Source organism: Adiantum capillus-veneris, chromosome 17 (assembly GCF_014529385.1).
Source record: "Adiantum capillus-veneris isolate H3 chromosome 17, ASM1452938v2, whole genome shotgun sequence".
NCBI lineage: Eukaryota > Viridiplantae > Streptophyta > Polypodiopsida > Polypodiales > Pteridaceae > Adiantum > Adiantum capillus-veneris.
Genome location: NC_140947.1, coordinates 111,332,285 through 111,350,331, shown reverse-complemented (window position 1 = coordinate 111,350,331; position 18,047 = coordinate 111,332,285). Strand labels below are relative to the sequence as shown.

Here is an 18,047-nt window from a genome sequence, read left to right as displayed (position 1 = left end):
TTGACCACCAAGGGCAAACACCATGAGTGTCTTGACACGCTCTAAAATCATGTGTTAGTTTGTGAGAGAAAGAAAAAAGATCAATCAAGATCAAACTAGAAATTCAAGTCACAACAGAGCTACCCATAAAGAATGGCATCATTCGCAACGTAGATTGTAAAATTTTATGATAGGTATATGGCATTGTATGGACTACTGATTAATGACATATTACAAATAGGCTCCCATGACACTTTCACTTTGGGAGTGCTCTGTAAGCATCAGTTATGAAAGCAAATGACTTTAAATTTCTTTTTTGTGGCAATTAAAGTTGTTCAATAATTTTTTCGCACTTGTGATGCTTGTGAAAATAATTGTGAATCTCATGTTGCTTTTGGGATGTTGGGGACAAGTTCTTGTAACAGAGAGTTCAGGTTCCAGTAGTATTCACATTTGTGACTCTATGAATGAATCAGAGGGAGGAGTGAGTGTACTCTAGCCATTGTAACTTTGGCACTTAAACAATAAAATTAAAAAAATACCAAAATACCACCAAATTTGCCTAGTTTGAGGGGCCAATGCTTTTTAGAGTGGAACTTGGCCTTTTTGTGTGGGTGAAAGCATATATAGGTGGTAACACCTTTTGCACTTTTTGAAGTTACCACCAATAGCCCCTAGGAGGAGGGAATAAATTATGGTGCTAAGTGGGGTCCTCACTTTCAAACTTGGCATTAAGCTTTGAAGTGGGCCTGAGTTACCATGAGTGCGTGCCTGTCACGATGAGAGTTGACATGCTACTCCCCCTACCCCTTCATACCTCTCCGCCACGGCTAAAACTATCTTGACTACTCATGTGCTTCCTCTCCCTTCCTCTAAACATATTGCCATTGTTTGCTACTCTCTACTTCTTCCCATCACTCCTCTATCACAACCTCATTGTCCATCACTCGCCACGATTTTACAACCTTGCAGAGATGAGACTCCAACACCTAAGAACGCCACCCTCTCTAGGAATTGCAAGAGACTGTTCGAGGATTCTATTTATTGAACAAGCCCCTGCATCTACACCAAAATTTGTGCATGGTGAAGCTTCCCAATCAAAGAGGTGCTTTGCTCACCTACCATGTCTTACATGCATGTATGCATTGGAGGGTTGTGTCTATGCGTGTAGATGCTACCTTGAGAAGTAACATATTCTTTTTTTCTTATTTGCAATGTGCAATGTCTTCAAAGTACCCGAAAATCTTTCCATTTTGCTACTCAACTGTTGAATTGCATGATGAGTATGGGTTGAGCCTGGAGGGAAAGCTACCCAAGCAACTCACTAAGGAGGACTTGCCACATGATCAATGGCTTACTATCTTCAAGGTTTCCAAAAAGATGAATTCCAAGCTCTTCCTCCATACAGTGTGGGAATGCCTTTACAATAGTTTCCACCTTTTGTACTAGAATGTGTACAAAGATGCATCCTCCAATAGTGATTGATGAAAAAAAATTCTAGGGTTTTTGAGTTTGAAAATTGTACATATGCCATCGTGCACCCTGAAAGCTGCAAGATTGCATGGGTCATGGTCGGTCGGATAGTCCTAGATAACATCAAGGCCGCTCAGAAAGAGAGTTTTGTAGCAAAAATTGAACAAGTTCATGCCTGTGAGTCTTAGACAAACAAAGGGACTACATCGTTGATTCATACGGTCCACCTATGTCTAATTACTACCCCCTGTACACAAATCGGGTGGATAAAATTTCATAAGATATCTTGATGGCCATGTCCATAGTTGTGAAAACGAGATTTCTTTTGCTAAATTGGCATTAGTAGAGAAGCGTGATTTATGGCTATGCAATGAAAGGAGCTACTCAACCTATGCTCCTACTATTACTGGGACATGGATAGCCTCAGAGTAGACCTACAAAAATTGACAACATCTCATTGTAGAAAATGAAGGTCGTGTAGTGAAGAAAGAAGCTTATATTAGAGTGCTAAAAAAGGATGTTGTCAATGGTTGGTGTCCTAATTGATGCTGCTAATTTGAATACGGAAGTATCCATTATGTAGATACTAACCAATTGAGCTTGGTGTTTAAAATTGCAATGTGGTTGGTGCACTAGAGAATGCAATTGTGAGCAATGTAGAGCACATATTTAAGTGCTATCAAGTACTTAAAATTTCTTAGTAATGCTCAAATGTGCATACAAAATTCAGACTTCAGGGCACTTCTGAGCACTCTTAACAACTTTATGACACACTGATAAATACTTCTAAGACTATCAAAACTACAGGTATTTCAAAGCACTTCTAAGCATGTCCAAAGTACTTAGAACTAGTTATAAGCTATAATGAGCACAAAAAATGCTTGGAATGTTTTGAAGTGATTAGAGAGTGCCTTAAAAGCTTGGAAGCTCTTAGAATATGTTTGAAAGTGCCCAAAATATTGTTAGAACTTCTTATTGCTTTGTACTTCAAGGCACTTGAAAACGCTTGAAAAACTTGAGAATGCTTTAAAGTGCAAGGAATTGCTCCGGACCACCTCAAAGTTCTTAAAAGTGTACTTCAAGGTTCTTGAAAGTGCATAAAAATTTCACTTCAAAGTGCTTGAGTTGTTTGAATAGTACACTTGAAATTGCTGGAAACTATGCTTGAAAAGTGCACTTGAGAGTGCTTCAAAGTGCCCTCATGGGTGCTAACAAGTGCTGTTAAGGCCAAAAATGTGCTTTCAAGTACTCATAGTTGGTTGTGTCATCCATAATCCTCTTTTGTTTTGCATTGTGGGCCTCGTTTGAGGAGATGGATAGGGTAATTTGTGAGCTAAGGAGACATGACTCCCTCATGAAGGAGGCATGCACTTTCTTGAAAAGAGAGGGTAGGGCAGTGGCAATGGCAGGGGCAGGGGCTTTCTAGTGCCTAACCTTCAATTCGTGTATGAATTAAGGACTAAAATAGTTGTAGTTGATGGATCTAGCTTGTGGCCAGCTATTGTCAAGAAAACATGTAGCAAGAGTTTATTACCCTGGCCATGTGCACACGAGTGCCACCCTTTCTTCTTTTTGATTGTCTACATCATTGAGCCAAATGCGTTGTCTGAGACTATTAGTGGGAGATACATCTTGTTGCAAGGTGTTAGGCACTTCAGAATGCATTTCATAGAATAGGGTTCTTGCTAATTTTTGAGATATATCCTAACTATATGTCGTGTTAGGTGAGCCAGTGTCTAAGGTGGTGGGTAACACAAGAGCTTTCACGTCGTTCACACATGTTTTGAATGAGAATTTTGAAATGGATGCCCTGATGAGGGAATACAAAAACTTTGAAGGCTATAATTGGTTTGAGGATGCTGGAAAAATTGATGACCTTGGCTATGGAGACGTCAACAAGGAAACACTGGTTCTGTAAGCGTGAAGGTAATATTGGTTTCTACCTATGTGGTCACCTCATACATATGATTACACATGGTCAGTGTGGTCAATTGATCATCGTTAACTACTTGCTCTCCTATGTCCAACCCAAGTATTGATGTTGAAAAGGGTAAGCCTATCATTGAGGATTTTGCTTTTGTGCTCAGTCCCACCAAAACTAATGAGAATATTGTTAGTGCTCCAACTACAAAGGCAACTCATGCTAATAAGGGTCTCCAATCTAAAGAGATAAAGTGGGACCCTAACATGGAAACAACCTAGAGCTTGTTGCTGTAGATATGCAAGAGAAGAGGAAAAGTCAAGAGGAGGATGGCTTGCCCTAGGACCCCAAAAAAGTTACTAACACACATCCCCCTCAAACCCAAGCATGCAAGAAGCTTTAGCTTCTTGCATATTTGTATTTCGTTGTCATGTTGTCATAATTTTGTTGCAACTATAATATATAAGTTTTTTGTTTCAGTTTCTATGCAGTGTCTTAATTTTTGTTGTTTGACCATCTTATGTGTTGTGTAGTTAGAATTGAAGTGGTTTGCTCAAAACTCCCACCACCACTGATGGTGTAGAGCCCATTGAGCACAAGGATAAACCGCAACAATATGGATGCTTCACGATCCCTCATGCTTTGGTAGTCGCTGTTGACTTCAATAATGTTCTTGCTTACGTGCATGATTAGCACAAGACAAGGTTTCCCCTAGATATGTCCATGCTCTAGTCTTAAATAATACCTCTAAACACCACCTACTACATGCAACAAGACGCTGAGTTGTTCTTGTTTTCATTGAGTCAAGCTGTCAATGTGTACTTGTGGACCTCACATAGTGTCTATCATTTGGAGAAGCTCATTGGCAAGTGCCTAACTCAAGCAAAGAGGTGCTCGAGTGGCTGGCTTTCATAGAGGGCATGCTACATCAATAGCTTGCATTTTGACCAACCCCCTAATTCATGTATCTTTTCTTCAAGTTCAATAAGTCTTAACACATTGATGTTGAATGATTCCTAGTATAATGATTGCACATGCTACATGATATTGCCTAATTTGGAGAACCAAGAGGCAGTGGGAGAACTTTCTGAAGCAGGGTTTGTGTGACAACAGATGGAGTCTACTAACGAAGCCAAAATTGTAGAAGACTGCCCATTTGATGCTAGACAAGACTTTCTTGCAAAATGGAACTGAGATATAGCATATAATAGCGCAAAGCAGAGGAATAAGGTCGAATCTCCTATGGATAATAGCGTGAAGCAAAGGAAAACTCTCTACCTTTTAAAGGTGCACCCTGAGCATCCTCATTAACAAGTGACCAAGTGTGAGGAGATGGCAAAGTTAGAAATAGCAATGCTGGCCTTGATTGACTCCCTTTACAAACAATCTATAGGTATGTGAAACAAAAACTTAGGTGACTCCCTTGACTCCACATTTACATAGAAGCCGCTCACTATTCTTGACTCCCTCAACTCCCTTGTATACAAAACTAGTTGGTAACTACTACAATGTATCAATTTTGATTTTGGTATCTCCTTGAATTTGTGTATATTATGTCCATGGAATTCCTTTAGAATTTCATGTGCAGTATAAGGATATGCTGGGAACTACTGAAGGATGTGATTTGAGACTACCTTGATCAATACTTAGAAAGTGCTATTCAAGTGGACTACAAGTGCCAGAAAGTGCTTTGACACAACTTTGAAAGTGTTGTCCAAGTGGATCTTAAAATCCAAATAGTGCTTCAAACTAGTTTGAAAGTGCTATCTAAGCTGGTTGAAAATCGTGGTCATTGCTTGACACTGCTTTGAAAGGGTTATCCAAGTGGACTTAAAGTGGTAGAGTGTGCTTCCAACTGCTTTGAAAATGCTATCCAAGTGGGCTGAAACTCCTAATCATTTCTTGACACTACTATTAAAGTGCTAAGCAGTGCACTAACATTGATGGCTATTGATATCCACGTGCTATGAAGGTGTTGGTCACTATTTAGTTGTTGCTTTGAAAGCGTCGAAAAAGTGTTTAAAACTACCCAAACAAATGTATTGAAAGTGTTGGAAACTACTAGTATGCACAACTGGTTTGGTGACTGCTAGAATGTATCGATTTTGATCTTGGTATCTTCTTGAATTTGTGCATATTGTTATTGTCCATAGCATTCCTTTAGAATAGCTTGTGTAGTGTACGGCCATGCTAGGAACTATTGAAAAAGTGCTAGGATGTGACTTGACACTGCCTTGAGAGTGCTTTGCAAGTGCTAGTCAATGCTTAGAAAGTGTTGTCCAAGTGCATTGCAAGTGCCAAAAAGTACTTCGACACTACTTTGAAAGATCTTTCCAAGTGCAAAAAAAAAAAGCTTCAAACTGCTTTAAAAGTCCTATCTACGTGAGCTAAAACTCCTAATTAGTGTTTGACATTGCTTGGAAAGGGCTATTCAAGCGAGCTTCAAGTGCTAGAAAGTGCTTCGAGAATGTTTACACTTCTTTTAAAGTATAGATCTTAAACAGTCTTGGCTATTGACGTCCCAAGTGTTATGAAGGTGCTGGTCACTGCTTAGTTACTGCTTTGAAAATGCTAGAAACTACTCAACAAGTATACTAAAAGTGTTGGATAGTGCTTGAAACATCCCTGAGTGCTAGCTAGCTTAGACATTGTTTTGAAAGTGTTTGTCCAAGTGCTGGAAAGAATTTTGCAACGGGGATTATACAAAAGTACAACCGAAGGTGGCTAGAAATTGTAAGCCACCTATGGATGGATCACATAGATAGAATTTACAGGTTATCCTCTCGGGGCATGTTGTTATTCCAGGCGATTTATTCTCTATAGAAAAGGACATGCATGCCACAAGCAGATAGTCTTAGAAAACCACTCATTCATGACTCATGTGAAGAGAACGACCCCACTTCTCACATTGTACCACAGGAAGTTACCAAAATTATTATGCCCCTAACCTATATATAAGGTTTGGTATACTTTCTTGCCTTCAAGTTTAAAAAACCTAACTTTACTTCATACAAGTTGCATTTTTAAAGTAAATTTATTAATCATATTGGCTTGTATTCTCTTTATAAAGACATATAAAAGGGTAGCCACATGTAATCCACAAACAATAGTTGCTTGTTTACTATATTAAAAGCCCCAATTTGTATCTCTATATGTATGTTATCAAATCTTTTCCACTACCGCCAAACACCCTCATTTTCCCCTTGACGTATATATCACAACTCTTGTTAAAGTTATGGCATCTCAAGTAAACTACCTAATCTATTCCCAATATTTATATTGGGTTTAGGTATTTATTTTACTTATTTGTTAAACTCTAGGTAGGGCAATCTCCTCAGGTGAGTATATAAGTACACCTACCCCCCATAGTATAGTCATCAATTTTGTTCTTCTTAGGATTTAGGCCCCTCGGCCGAGATCTACAAGTTGGCTCCATTCTTCAAGGGTTTGACACGTCAACAGTTTGTGACCGCGAGTTGCTTTCAGCTGAGCCTCGATCAAAGCGGCAAAGTGCATGTAGAGAGCAAGTTTCGGCACAGATGTTCCCCGAGGGAGCTACCCTGGGGAGGATGGTTTGACACCCAATTTCTTCTTGGAGTACTGGGAGTTGCTCGGTTCGGATCTACGCAGCGCCTATTAACATATCTTGCACAATGGAGAGATGTTTAACAACTTGAGCGAGGGGCTGATTTACCTTATTCACAAGGAGGGGGGCTCCTTGGATAAGATTCGACAGTGACAACCCATCACTATTCTCAACTCAGCCTAGCGAACGCTCTGACTTTGAGAATTCAGTCACTCCTTGAAAGCATCATGCATGAGACTCAGACAAGTTTTGTCAAGGAGCGTAGCATCCTTGACAACATCTTTACCTTTTGGAAGGCATTGGCCCTCGCACGCCTCCGAGGAGAGGATCTTGTGATACTCCTCAACTTTGAGAAAGCCTATGCTAGAGTTGACTGGGTTTACTTGGAGGGCACTCTTCGCAAGATGGGCTTCTTAGATACTTGGATCAAAGGGGCGTCAGTTCTGAACAGATGTGCGCACAATCGGGTGCTTTTGGCAAAGGGAAGAGGGTAACGCTTCATGCTCACGCGTTCGGTTAGACACGATTGCCTTCTTGCCCCCTTCCTCTTTTCTCTTCTATGTTGAGGCGATAAGTAGATTTTTGACTTCACAAGAGGTTGGTTTGCGTGCTCTAGAGCTCCCTATTAGGGGAGACGAGTTGTTTGACTCTGAGTTTTACGTGCTCTAGAGCTCCATATTAGGGGAGACGAGTTGCTTGGCAGTTTGCTAACTCAGGCTTATACTTGGAAGGCCACGAGGCCAATTTGCACAGGTGTGAGCACGCTCTTGAGGTGTTTTGTTGTGCATCAAGGGCATTGATCAATTGGAGAAAGATTGTGGCTTTCTGGGTTGGCAGTGCTCCCGCACTTGACTGGTCACCAAGTGAGGGCTTCAAGACTCAAGTGGATACCCTAGGGACTGTTGTACATTATTTGGGTTGTTAGGTTGGAATGGATTTTTCGCCAAAACAACAAACTGCTCCCCTCCTTTCCATCAAAAGGAGGTTGCTACATTGGAGTTTTGCACGGCTCTCTTTGGCTGGTAGAGTGGTAGTGGTCAACCACGTGTTGTTGGCTACCCTCGTCTATAAATGACACGGGGTCGGGTTCAAGGGATCTACGGCTGGCGCGTGATCGGCGGGGCGGGGAGGGCTTTGGGCCGTTGGATCGACGCAACAGGGGGGGGGCAGACTTATATAGTATTGGGGTTGCATAGCTTTCAAGCAATCGCGTCAGCTGGGTTGGATAGGTAGTGCGCCTGTGGAGTGAGGTGGCGTGGTCGAGTCGCGATGCGGGCAAGTGGGGGACGCTTTTTTTTTTATACCCAAAGATGGGATCAACGGTGGATTGAACATCCACCGTAGATCCCTTGGAGTTTCTCCCGTGACGTTTATAGACGAGGGTTGGCTACTATGTGATACATCACCTGCTGAATCTTCTTGAGTTCCTGTTCCAACCAACTGGAGAGGCTGATTGGGATTTTTTTGTGGTCAGGGCACGAGACTCGGTTAGCCAGGGCCAAAATGTCCTGGTGGGTCAATACCTTACCATGTTCTCAAAAAGGGTCAAGGCTCATCGACCCACGCAATAGAGCAGAGCACGCCTTGGGAAGCCAATGGTCAAAGGACTTCGTCCACGAGGAGCCCTGGAAGGAATTGTTGATTCATGCTGGAGTTCCTCATACGGGCAGCCCTTGGAGCCCGTCCATCAAGTGGATTTTTGCAAAGATGCACCGGGTCAGCCTGAGCAAGAGTTGGGAGGACTGTTTTTCCACAAGTCTGCTTAGGGCCTGGGAGCACCTGAGGAGTGGCCTAGAGCAGCACCAGCCCACTTGCATGGAGGAGCGCTTGAGACAGCCACTTGTTTGAAATCACATGGTTAGCACACAGAGAGGCCACTTGGTGGGCAACAGGCCTCATGTTTCTTGGGGTCCAACGGTAGAGGTTCCTATTGCACGTTCGGTCACTTCGGTGACTAGCTTCAGTTTCTAGACCTTCTTGAGGAGGTCCAAAAGACCCAGTTACACGGCATGAGGGGAGTGCAGAGCATGTGTCAGGATATCACAGAGGCCATTCCAGCTGAATGGCACACCCCTCTAGAGAACACGGCTCCCAGGTGGATAGGGGCCTTCACGCATTTGGAGGTCCTCATTGCAATTAGGGCTTGCTCGGAGACAGTACCCCCCATGTTTTTCGAGATTCAAGGGGAGGGCCAGCTTCATAGAGTCTCAGTTGAGGCGCCACAGGTTGCTGAGTGCTGCTTTCAGAGGATTAGAGTTGTGGGCATCTGTGGGAGGACTTGTGTCATAGATCTTGACCCAGCAAATCTTCAAGCACTACACTGTCGGCTTTGGGCGTGGGAGAGCCACCCTCTGGCACGAGTGCAGTGAGATCCAAGAGAGTGGTTCTGGCAGAATCCTTTCTCGTCAACCAACCACTCCCTTTTTCCAGTACACAGCTCGTTTGGGGCGACACATACTGATAGCGCAAAGAGAGGCTCGCCCAGTTGCTACACTTCACTAACAGGAGGAGGGTCTCACGACTAAGTTCTTGTCAGCTTTTGGAAGCGGTTGTGGGACAGCAAGCAACCGAGGAGCTACTATTTTTCAATGGCTGGTAGCACACAGAGCTACAACAGTTGGGAGGTGGTTCGTACACTGGCTTTTCGACAGCATGTGCGGCTTGTGGCCATCCTATGGAGAGTCAACAACACTGTTTGTGGGATTGCCCCATGGTCCAACAGGTTTGGTTTCGGGTTCTCTGGCTGATGCCAGCCCTCTCTACAGCCCGACAGTACACCTGCGGTGTTGCAGCTCGGTGTTGCAGCTTGGTCCACTCTCACAGGCCCAGCACTACACTTTGAGCTGGCTTCTTTCTTGCAAAAAAAAATATATTGTCACCAAGTAGATAACAAAGAAAAAAAACACAGTCAGTAAGCATCCTAGAATCCAAAAAGCCTAAGGAATCTACACAATAAGCAAAGGATCTAACGCTCCTATAGCATAGTGCACCTCATAAGGTTAGTCCAACGAGAACTTAGGTCGGGCAAGTATCACAAAGACTAGCTAGCTAGTAGAAAAGACACTCCTCTAATAGATCTAGGCTTAGGCTTGAGTCAAGTTTACGAAAGATAATCAACAACATGCAGCCCTCAACATGTGAAACCCAAGTTAGAGCCAAGGACATTGGTTGAGCTGATTTGATTCTCCGTAAGGTTACAACATAGTATTTTGTTGTTTGAAGAAGATGGACCACATCCATCATATACCATCATGCTAGCAATTGTTCACTTTGAAGAATTGAACAAAACACGAGTATCAGCCCCAACAAGCATTTTGTAACCCTGCCGGTCACAAAAGTGTATTTTGTTGTTTGAAGAAGATGGACCACATCCATCATATACCATCATGCTAGCAATTGTTCACTTTGAAGAATTGAACAAAACACGCCCCAACAAGCATTTTGTAACCCTGCCGGTCACAAAAGTGTGTAAACCAAGGCAGGTCACAAAAGTGTGTAAACCAATTTTAATATGGGCAATATGGGAAATTTTAATATGGGCAAAGCGCATCAATGTGTGTGTGTGTGTGTGTGTGTGTGTGTGTGTGTGTGTATGTGTGTGTGTGTGTGTGTGTGTGTGTGTGTGTGTGTGTATGTGTGTGTGTGTGTGTGTGCGTGCGTGCGTGCGTGCGTGCGTGCGTGCGTGCGTGCGTGTGTGTGTGTGTGTGTGTGTGTGTGTGTGTGTGTGTGTGTGTGTGTGTGAGAGAGAGAGAGAGAGAGAGAGAGAGAGATGATAAGGCTGTATTGCTGCTTGATTTGGCATTCTGCCGATCAAAACTGTTCCAACCAATGTTTTTTGACATGGTCAAAACAAAAAGCAAAATGTGAGGCCATCCATGTACCATGTGGAAAAGCACTTTCTGTAATGAGCGCATGAATAAATCCTAAGGTCATTATATTCACATAAACCTATCCCAAGAGCAAGGCTTTCACAGGAGAGCCAAACCTTCACGCATTTTATATACATTAGGAGGACATGCTGTAGCTTAGTACCGACCTTTATGCTGGAATCTTACTTTGAGCAAAAAACGGAGGTTGATCTGCACATTTGACAGACAATAAGTTTTATGCCAAGTGCTTGAACAAAGAAAAATAATATAGAGGACTAGCATACCTGTGCTGTGTCGTAAACTATGTATTCATTGTACAATAAATTTGTGTTAGAAACCCCCGATGCAACCGGGCGCCCACAAGGTACAGTTACTTCATCTCCCCACGTTTGATACTCGTCCTCCATCGGTATATTTCGTCCAAGACCTTTTGTTGAGTGTTTACCAGGTGGGGGCTTCTCCATATACTACAGTTTTGCACCAATAACGTTATGACTAAAACCGGAAAATAATAAACTAGTTCACCTTAACACTACTAGATTGACAATAACCTGAGCGGCCTTCAATTCGTGCATTTCTCCTAAAGCTACTTCAGAGAGTAGCATCAACCCAATTGGACTGTTCTTTGAAGTGTAGCAATACTGCGCACTTTTGCTGACCAAATCGGCAAAGTACACGCCTTTCCCAAACTAATCCAAAGCAGACATGGTCGAAAGTTAAAACTGAAACGTTGTAAAGGCACCGAATCTCAAATTTCAGGAACTTAGTAACCCAAAGTAGTAAAAAATGTCTACCATGTATCCTGTTACTGGTGCCTCAGGAGGAGCAATCCGCAATCCTTGACTAAGAATACCGACATAATTTGTTGTTCTTGACCCTGCCAAGCAAACAATGCATTAGCATCTCTAGAAAGTCGAGCACGTGAGCTTTTCTACAAGTGAAAGATCATACCATGCCATAACAACATGCGGTTTCCAAGAGGCTTCTTCGATACAAAAGCATCCTCCTCTCCTTCTCTCAAAACAGTAAACACATCCTCCAGTTCTAAGCTCCATTCCTGTGTTGGAACAAGTGTGTCAACGATCCAAAATGTTTCCATCATACTTCTCACACAACACCGCCACCCACCTTGTGTGTTGGAGCATGAGTATTTTCCAAATACTTTTTAACAAGACCAAAGTCATCACTGTCATGTGGCACAGGCACAATACCACAGCACAGCTTCCGATAGTTTATGTCCAGAGGGTCCTCGTCATCATCGCCCCCTGTAGATCCGATGAGCTTTGCAGCCACTTCGATGTCTCTCAAAGCTTCCAACATATCAATCTGGAGATACAACTTATTAGTCAGAGCCAGCCTTGTAGGCATGAGAGCCCAAGTTGGGATATAAGATCAAGGGCACCTTTGACTTGAGGCAGTCCTCATCCGATATAATGCGGGGATGAACATGAGGTACTAAAGTGAAAAATCTATTACTAGCATCTATGAGAAGCCTGTCTCTTTTGTCGAGATCATCATTTCCAAGAACATTCTGAACCTCAGTCAACACCTGGAAGGCTGTAAAATACAAACCTAAATAAAGTAAAATCTGTTGTTGCTCAGAAATGAACTTGAAACATGCATCTCCGAGTACATTCCTGTAAAATACGAAACTAAATAAAGTAAAATCTGTTGTTGCTCAGAAATGAACTTGAAACTTGACTTAAATCCTGCATTCAACCTTGCCATTTATTGATAATGCAGGCCAGGGTGAACTTGAAATATGGCTTAAATCCTGCGTTCAATCATCTTGCCCTTTAATGATCATGCAGACCAGGGTGCATATCAAGAATTTCCCCCACAACCCCCAACCACCTCCAATGTAGCATTTCAAAATTCAAGATCCTTCAACTTCCCTATCAAGTTTCTCAGAGCTTCGCAGTTTTTGTATTTTTCCTTTCCGATAGAAGCAACTTGCAATGAATGAAAGAGAGTCGAATGTAAAGCAATTGCAGACATCCAAAAAGCATTCTCAGTTCCTATTTTTATCAAAGATGATGACCTTAATTCTTCAAGGGTAAAAATGCAAACACCCTTGCAGCTAGCCTCGATAGAGCTAGATTGCTGTATCTTGACTTAAGCCCCTACATCTTATGTTAGAGTCCTTGATAAGGTCTGAATTTGATAGCATACATTACGTGACCGCCCTTGTGAAAGATTAAAAAACCAAATTTCTCTCACACATTTCCATCTAAAATCTTCCTCACCGTGTGACTGCAAGCCTCCCAACTAAAAATTGGCCCTGCTCAAAGGGCTGACAATGCTATCTTAGTTCAGAAACGACACTCCTTCCAGTGATTTACATGCAAACTAAGATAAGAATGTGCCAGCACACTGATCTATCAGCACAAATTCTACCTCCCACTTATGATCATGGAAGAAAATTTCAATTCCTGCAGGGAACATGTTACATTCCATCTTGCTTGATAATGCAATATCATGCAAGACAATAGCAGAATTATCGTCATGCAGCAATTATGTGTGCTTGCCAGTCACTGTACAAAACGAGCATTAACACAATGCCCTTTGCACAAATGAATTCCCTTAGTGTAGTGTAATATACTTTATCCTTTAAGTCCCACATGCAGCACAAGTACACTGTCTTGTTAAAACCACTATCAGCACACTGTTTCCCCTTCCAAATCATAACTCCAGTGATATATTAACCTGCTTCCATTTACATTGCTACAAAACAGCAGATTAGCAGCCCTCCCTAGGACACTTAGGAACTACAATCCTTAGTGTGCAAAAACCCTAGTAAACAAGTTCAGCAGTGTGGAAGTTATAGTTATTTGCATGCACTGCATGAGTCAAGTTTTGAAGTAAAAGGTTGAAATAAAGACCTTGTTCAATGTTTCTTTTGCTTAATTTTCCAAGAGGCATTTCAGACATGTTAATCTCGAACTCCATCATGGCAGCCCTGCAAGGAAGAATACCATTGGTTTTAAGCTTTGATACAAAGCAGCATATGCCTGACATCCAATGCACAATGGGTCACAAGAAGTCTTACTTGTAGGTCTCGATATCAAACAACATTTTCATTAAGCTAACCACCCTTGGATGCAACTTGCTCTTGGTACCCAAAGGCCTTCCAATGTTTGAGGACTCCGCAGTTCCATAATCCTATTCAGAAAAAATATCTCTCTCTCTCTCTCTCTCTCTCTCTCTCTCTCTCTCTCTCTCTCTCTCTCTCTCTCTCTCTCTCTCTTTTTGGAAAAGTCAGGGCTGTATATTACTGAGCACAATATAATCCCCAACGGATGCCAAAATAACCTATCACGTGGGGTGTACAAGCTGAATGTAAGGGTGAGAGCCACTATAGTGACAACTCGACTAGAACAATCTCATGGTGGTCTGTGTGATGAGTGGAGGAGAAACCACCGAGGGGGGGCATAATGCCATGTAATCTGGCCACCTGTAAGTGTGAAGAAGAGTGGGGATCGGGCCCAACGCCGAAGGAAGGCAAAGCGACGAGCCTCGGCTGCTCGAGATGTACCTGAGGAAGAATCCCACTGCCAAATCAAGGTGTGAATGATGTCCAACCAAATGGCAGTGAGGGTATCCTGAAGGAGTTGTGGAGCTGCACTGAGAATGTGAAGACAACGAGCTCTCCAAACATTCCATAGTGTAATGCTAGTGATTACTGAGAAAACTTCATCACGTGTCTGAGGATCCCCTGCCAAGCAATCTGTGGTAACATAGCCAAAGTCCCTCGCCGATAACCAGTCGAGGTAAGCATAAGAGTTGGATCTGTGTCTGAGCCCTCGTAGAAAAGATGCGGTCCGGGCATCGGCATCAACCATGAGACAGAGCCCCAAGTGAGAAATCCATGCTGAACACCCGCTCCGCTAAGTAAAAAGCAAATTGGTAGCCACACTACATGAGAAGTTGAGCATGACCAAAGACAGTGTGCAAGTGACTCAAGTAGTCGCAAAGGACAGCAAGTACATAATGGATCATGACCCATAGTAGCTAGCCAAGTCCCAACTGGAAGTCTTGCATGTGCAATCATCCACATGAAAAAAGAAATACGACGAGCCGCATGTAAATCCCAGATGGCTGACCAAAACTGTTGTAGATAGGCATGGGAGAGACCTGAATGTAACCAGAAACGCATACGAGTGGGCTAACCTGGGTGCTGTCTCATCAATGCTAATCTTCCAATTCTGACAGTGTACTCAAAGAATGATACAGGTGCACCGGTGGGGTTAGAGCGAGGCCAATGCCACTCTCCTGGGTCCCAATAAAGCTGAGATAGGGCACGACCCTCCCACACCCAAAGCCTCCAAAGTGTGGCATCAACGGAAGCGAAACGGGGGTCAACACAACGACGCTTCCCGCGGGAGCCAACAACTCGTATGGCCTTCCATCGAGCGCCGGGGTAGACAAGGTGCAAAGAGGTGGTATCATATGTCAATCTAGCATGAATCCCCTGAGAGTAATCAGTATCAACTATGAACAGCATGGTGTCTAAACGAACTAATAAGAGAGTGCTCTGAGCAAAGAGGCCTTCCCAGCCACAATGTGGAGGCATCTGAACCGTGCCTCGCATGACTGCATCCCACTGTGAAGGAGCGGCGAAGTCAATCTCAAGCAGTCTGTCTGTCACTCCGCGACCAATGTCATAATGTTCTGCCACAAAATCTGCATCCACCATACGTGTCTCATGAAACAACCGCATAGAGGCAGCAGGACCAGAGTCCCAAGCAGCCCAATCAATGTGAGTCCTCCGTCCAAGCTGACGAGGTGGAGTAACCGAAGAATCAAGAACTGCATCATTCCAAATGAGAGGCTGGCGCCCAATCTCCTCACAACATGAGGGAGGTGAGCATATGATAGCCCGTCGCATGGAAACCCAAATCTGAAGGAGCAATCGGATGAAGGGTGAGAGAGTGCTGGTGAACAAGGGGACATCTGTAAAGAGAAAACGATACCCTCTATGCCAAGTATGACCATCTCTAGTGTCGAGGCGTGGAGTCACGGTGCAAAGAGCGGCCTCAAGAAGTATCTTCCAAGGTTCTTGGCCGGGAAAAAGACCCCGAACAATAAGCTTGGTAAGAAGGGCACGGCTCTGTAATTTTGGATCAATAATGCCAAGGCCTCCCTCTGACCTAGGACGAATAATCGTGGACCAGCGAACTCGAGCACGAGTATCAGTAGTCCCATCTGTGCCACTCCATAAAAAGTTCCGCACTAGTCGCCGGAGCTGAGGTATCACACCATAATGAATCATCCTACAAGAGGCCGTATACCATACTGAGGCCAAAATGACCTGGTTGGCGACCAATGCACGGCCAACCAACGACAGATGACGTGAAGACCAATGACATAGCTTCCTGCGAATAGACTGTAGTATGGGTGCAAACTGCTGCTGAGAGGAAACGTCAAATCCAATCTGAAAGCCCAGATATCTGCATGTCTGACCCGGTTGCAGCCATGTGAAACCATCAGCTACCCCCCAAGTAGGTATGTCATCACTGCTAACCAGTAACCCATAGGATATATGCCAGTTAATGCGAGCACCATTGGCAATGCAAAAAACCTCTAGGGCCTCTCTCTCTCTCTCTCTCTCTCTCTCTCTCTCTCTCTCTCTCTCTCTCTCTCTCTCCACCTTCCCCATAGTCGACTAGCCTTCAAACATTCAAAGAAGGGTGCACATGCAGTAGATCCCTCTCATTGTTTTCAGGGTGTTGTTACGTCACTTCTTCTTCGCTGTTTTTAGGGTTTCCAAATTGCTTTTCGGCTCTTTTGAGGGTTTCGTCACTGTTTTTTGCTGTTTAAGGCTTTTGAAACTGTTTTTTAGGGTTTTGTCATATGTTTTTTCCTGTTTTTTGGGGTTTCCTGTAACAAACTTGGACACCTCAAGTCAAGATTCTACCGCGACACAGCAGAGATTCACTTCAAAGACAGTTCACAATTCACACTTGAGTCGACACGGCCAAACGTAGTTCCGTGCCTAGAGATATTGGCCCAGAGACTGACGACCCTTTCGGTATTTCTTTTTGTATTAATCTGTGTTCAAAGTACAAGAGAGTGGGTAGGCACTCACTCTCAGACTTTGCGTCCAGATGCTCTGAGAAGTGAGGCCCTGCCTGTCACAAGGCGAGTACCACGTGCCAATAGAAAAGAACAGACTGAACACACTTTTAGCACTTCAATAATAATTGAACTGAAAGAGAGAGAGAGAGAGAGAGAGAGAGACGACACGCAACACCGAGTGGCGGAATTCCACCCCAGAGAGTATTGGCCCCAAACCTTGGCGCCCCTTTCGGTATTTCTTTATATTACTGTCGATTCGCAAAGTACAACAGCCGAGGAGCACCTGCTCTGCAATCTGTGCGCTAAAAAGTGCCAGAGAGGGCCCCCAAGGCTCATATTTAAAGGCCCAAAGCCTAAAAGCATCAAATATGAAAAGCTATCACTTTCCTAAAGTTTCAAGATTTCCCTAGAAATCCGTCGCGAATTTTGGGACGTCCGTACAGGTGCCACATCATCATATTTTGATGTGCAAAATCTTTAAGAGTGTGTTCTGCTTTATTTTTAATGCCTTTATGTCACTTGGGGCCCCATCAGACGGGGTCCCCATAAGTTGGTAGGACTTCTTCTTTTGTTGCTTGTACTTCTTAGGGTTTCTAGAATTAGGGTTTGCAGGTTTTAGGGTTAGGGTTTCCAAAATTAGGGTTTGCAAGTTTTAGGGTTAGGGTTTCCAGAATTAAGGTTTCAGCAACTAGGGTTTCTGGCAGAAATTAGGGTTAGGGTTGCTGCTCTCGCGCAACCATATCATCTGTAAGTTGGCTCCATTCTTTAGGCTTTGACACGTCAACAGTTTGTTACATCTGTCCTTCTTGAAAGAGAGTAATTGGCCGCGATTACAGCATATCTACAAAACAACTCAAGTTAGCTCAAAAATTTTCAAGGTTCATTCCGACAGACATTCTTAGGGACAATCAATTTGCTCTTTTTATTAAAGAGTTAGCTTCTCCTTTCTGCTCTTTTGATCGAGGAGTTAGCTGCTCCTATCGGCGTTTTGATCAAGGAGTTAGCTTCTCCTTTCGTCCAGATCGGAACTCTTGATATTCCAACGTAGTAAAATTAGCCATCACACCCAAACCGTACTGATCTTTCACGGGTGTCTTGATGCACTAAAATTACATACCCAGGCAATCTCATCCAATTAGGA

General features: G+C 43.4%; 1 protein-coding gene across 2 annotated transcripts in view; it reads right to left on the bottom strand.

Moving 5' to 3' along the window:
• Positions 1-10,153: 10,153 nt before the first annotated feature.
• Positions 10,154-18,047, bottom strand: part of PARP1 (poly(ADP-ribose) polymerase 2) — a 73,997-nt gene continuing 66,103 nt past the window's right edge. The window contains exons 13-22 of one of the 2 annotated variants that reach the window (XM_086487310.1): positions 13,878-13,990; positions 13,711-13,787; positions 12,231-12,385; positions 11,957-12,154; positions 11,780-11,885; positions 11,623-11,705; positions 11,380-11,517; positions 11,113-11,295; positions 10,996-11,038; positions 10,154-10,408 (exon numbers count right to left, since the gene is read on the bottom strand). In XM_086487310.1, coding sequence (XP_086343436.1) covers positions 10,344-10,408; positions 10,996-11,038; positions 11,113-11,295; positions 11,380-11,517; positions 11,623-11,705; positions 11,780-11,885; positions 11,957-12,154; positions 12,231-12,385; positions 13,711-13,787; positions 13,878-13,990 — 1,161 coding nt within the window. In that variant the 3' untranslated portion in view covers positions 10,154-10,343. Of the gene's footprint in view, positions 10,409-10,727; positions 11,039-11,112; positions 11,296-11,379; positions 11,518-11,622; positions 11,706-11,779; positions 11,886-11,956; positions 12,155-12,230; positions 12,386-13,710; positions 13,788-13,877; positions 13,991-18,047 lie in introns of those variants that run through there. The other variant, XM_086487309.1, reaches the window with a different exon arrangement.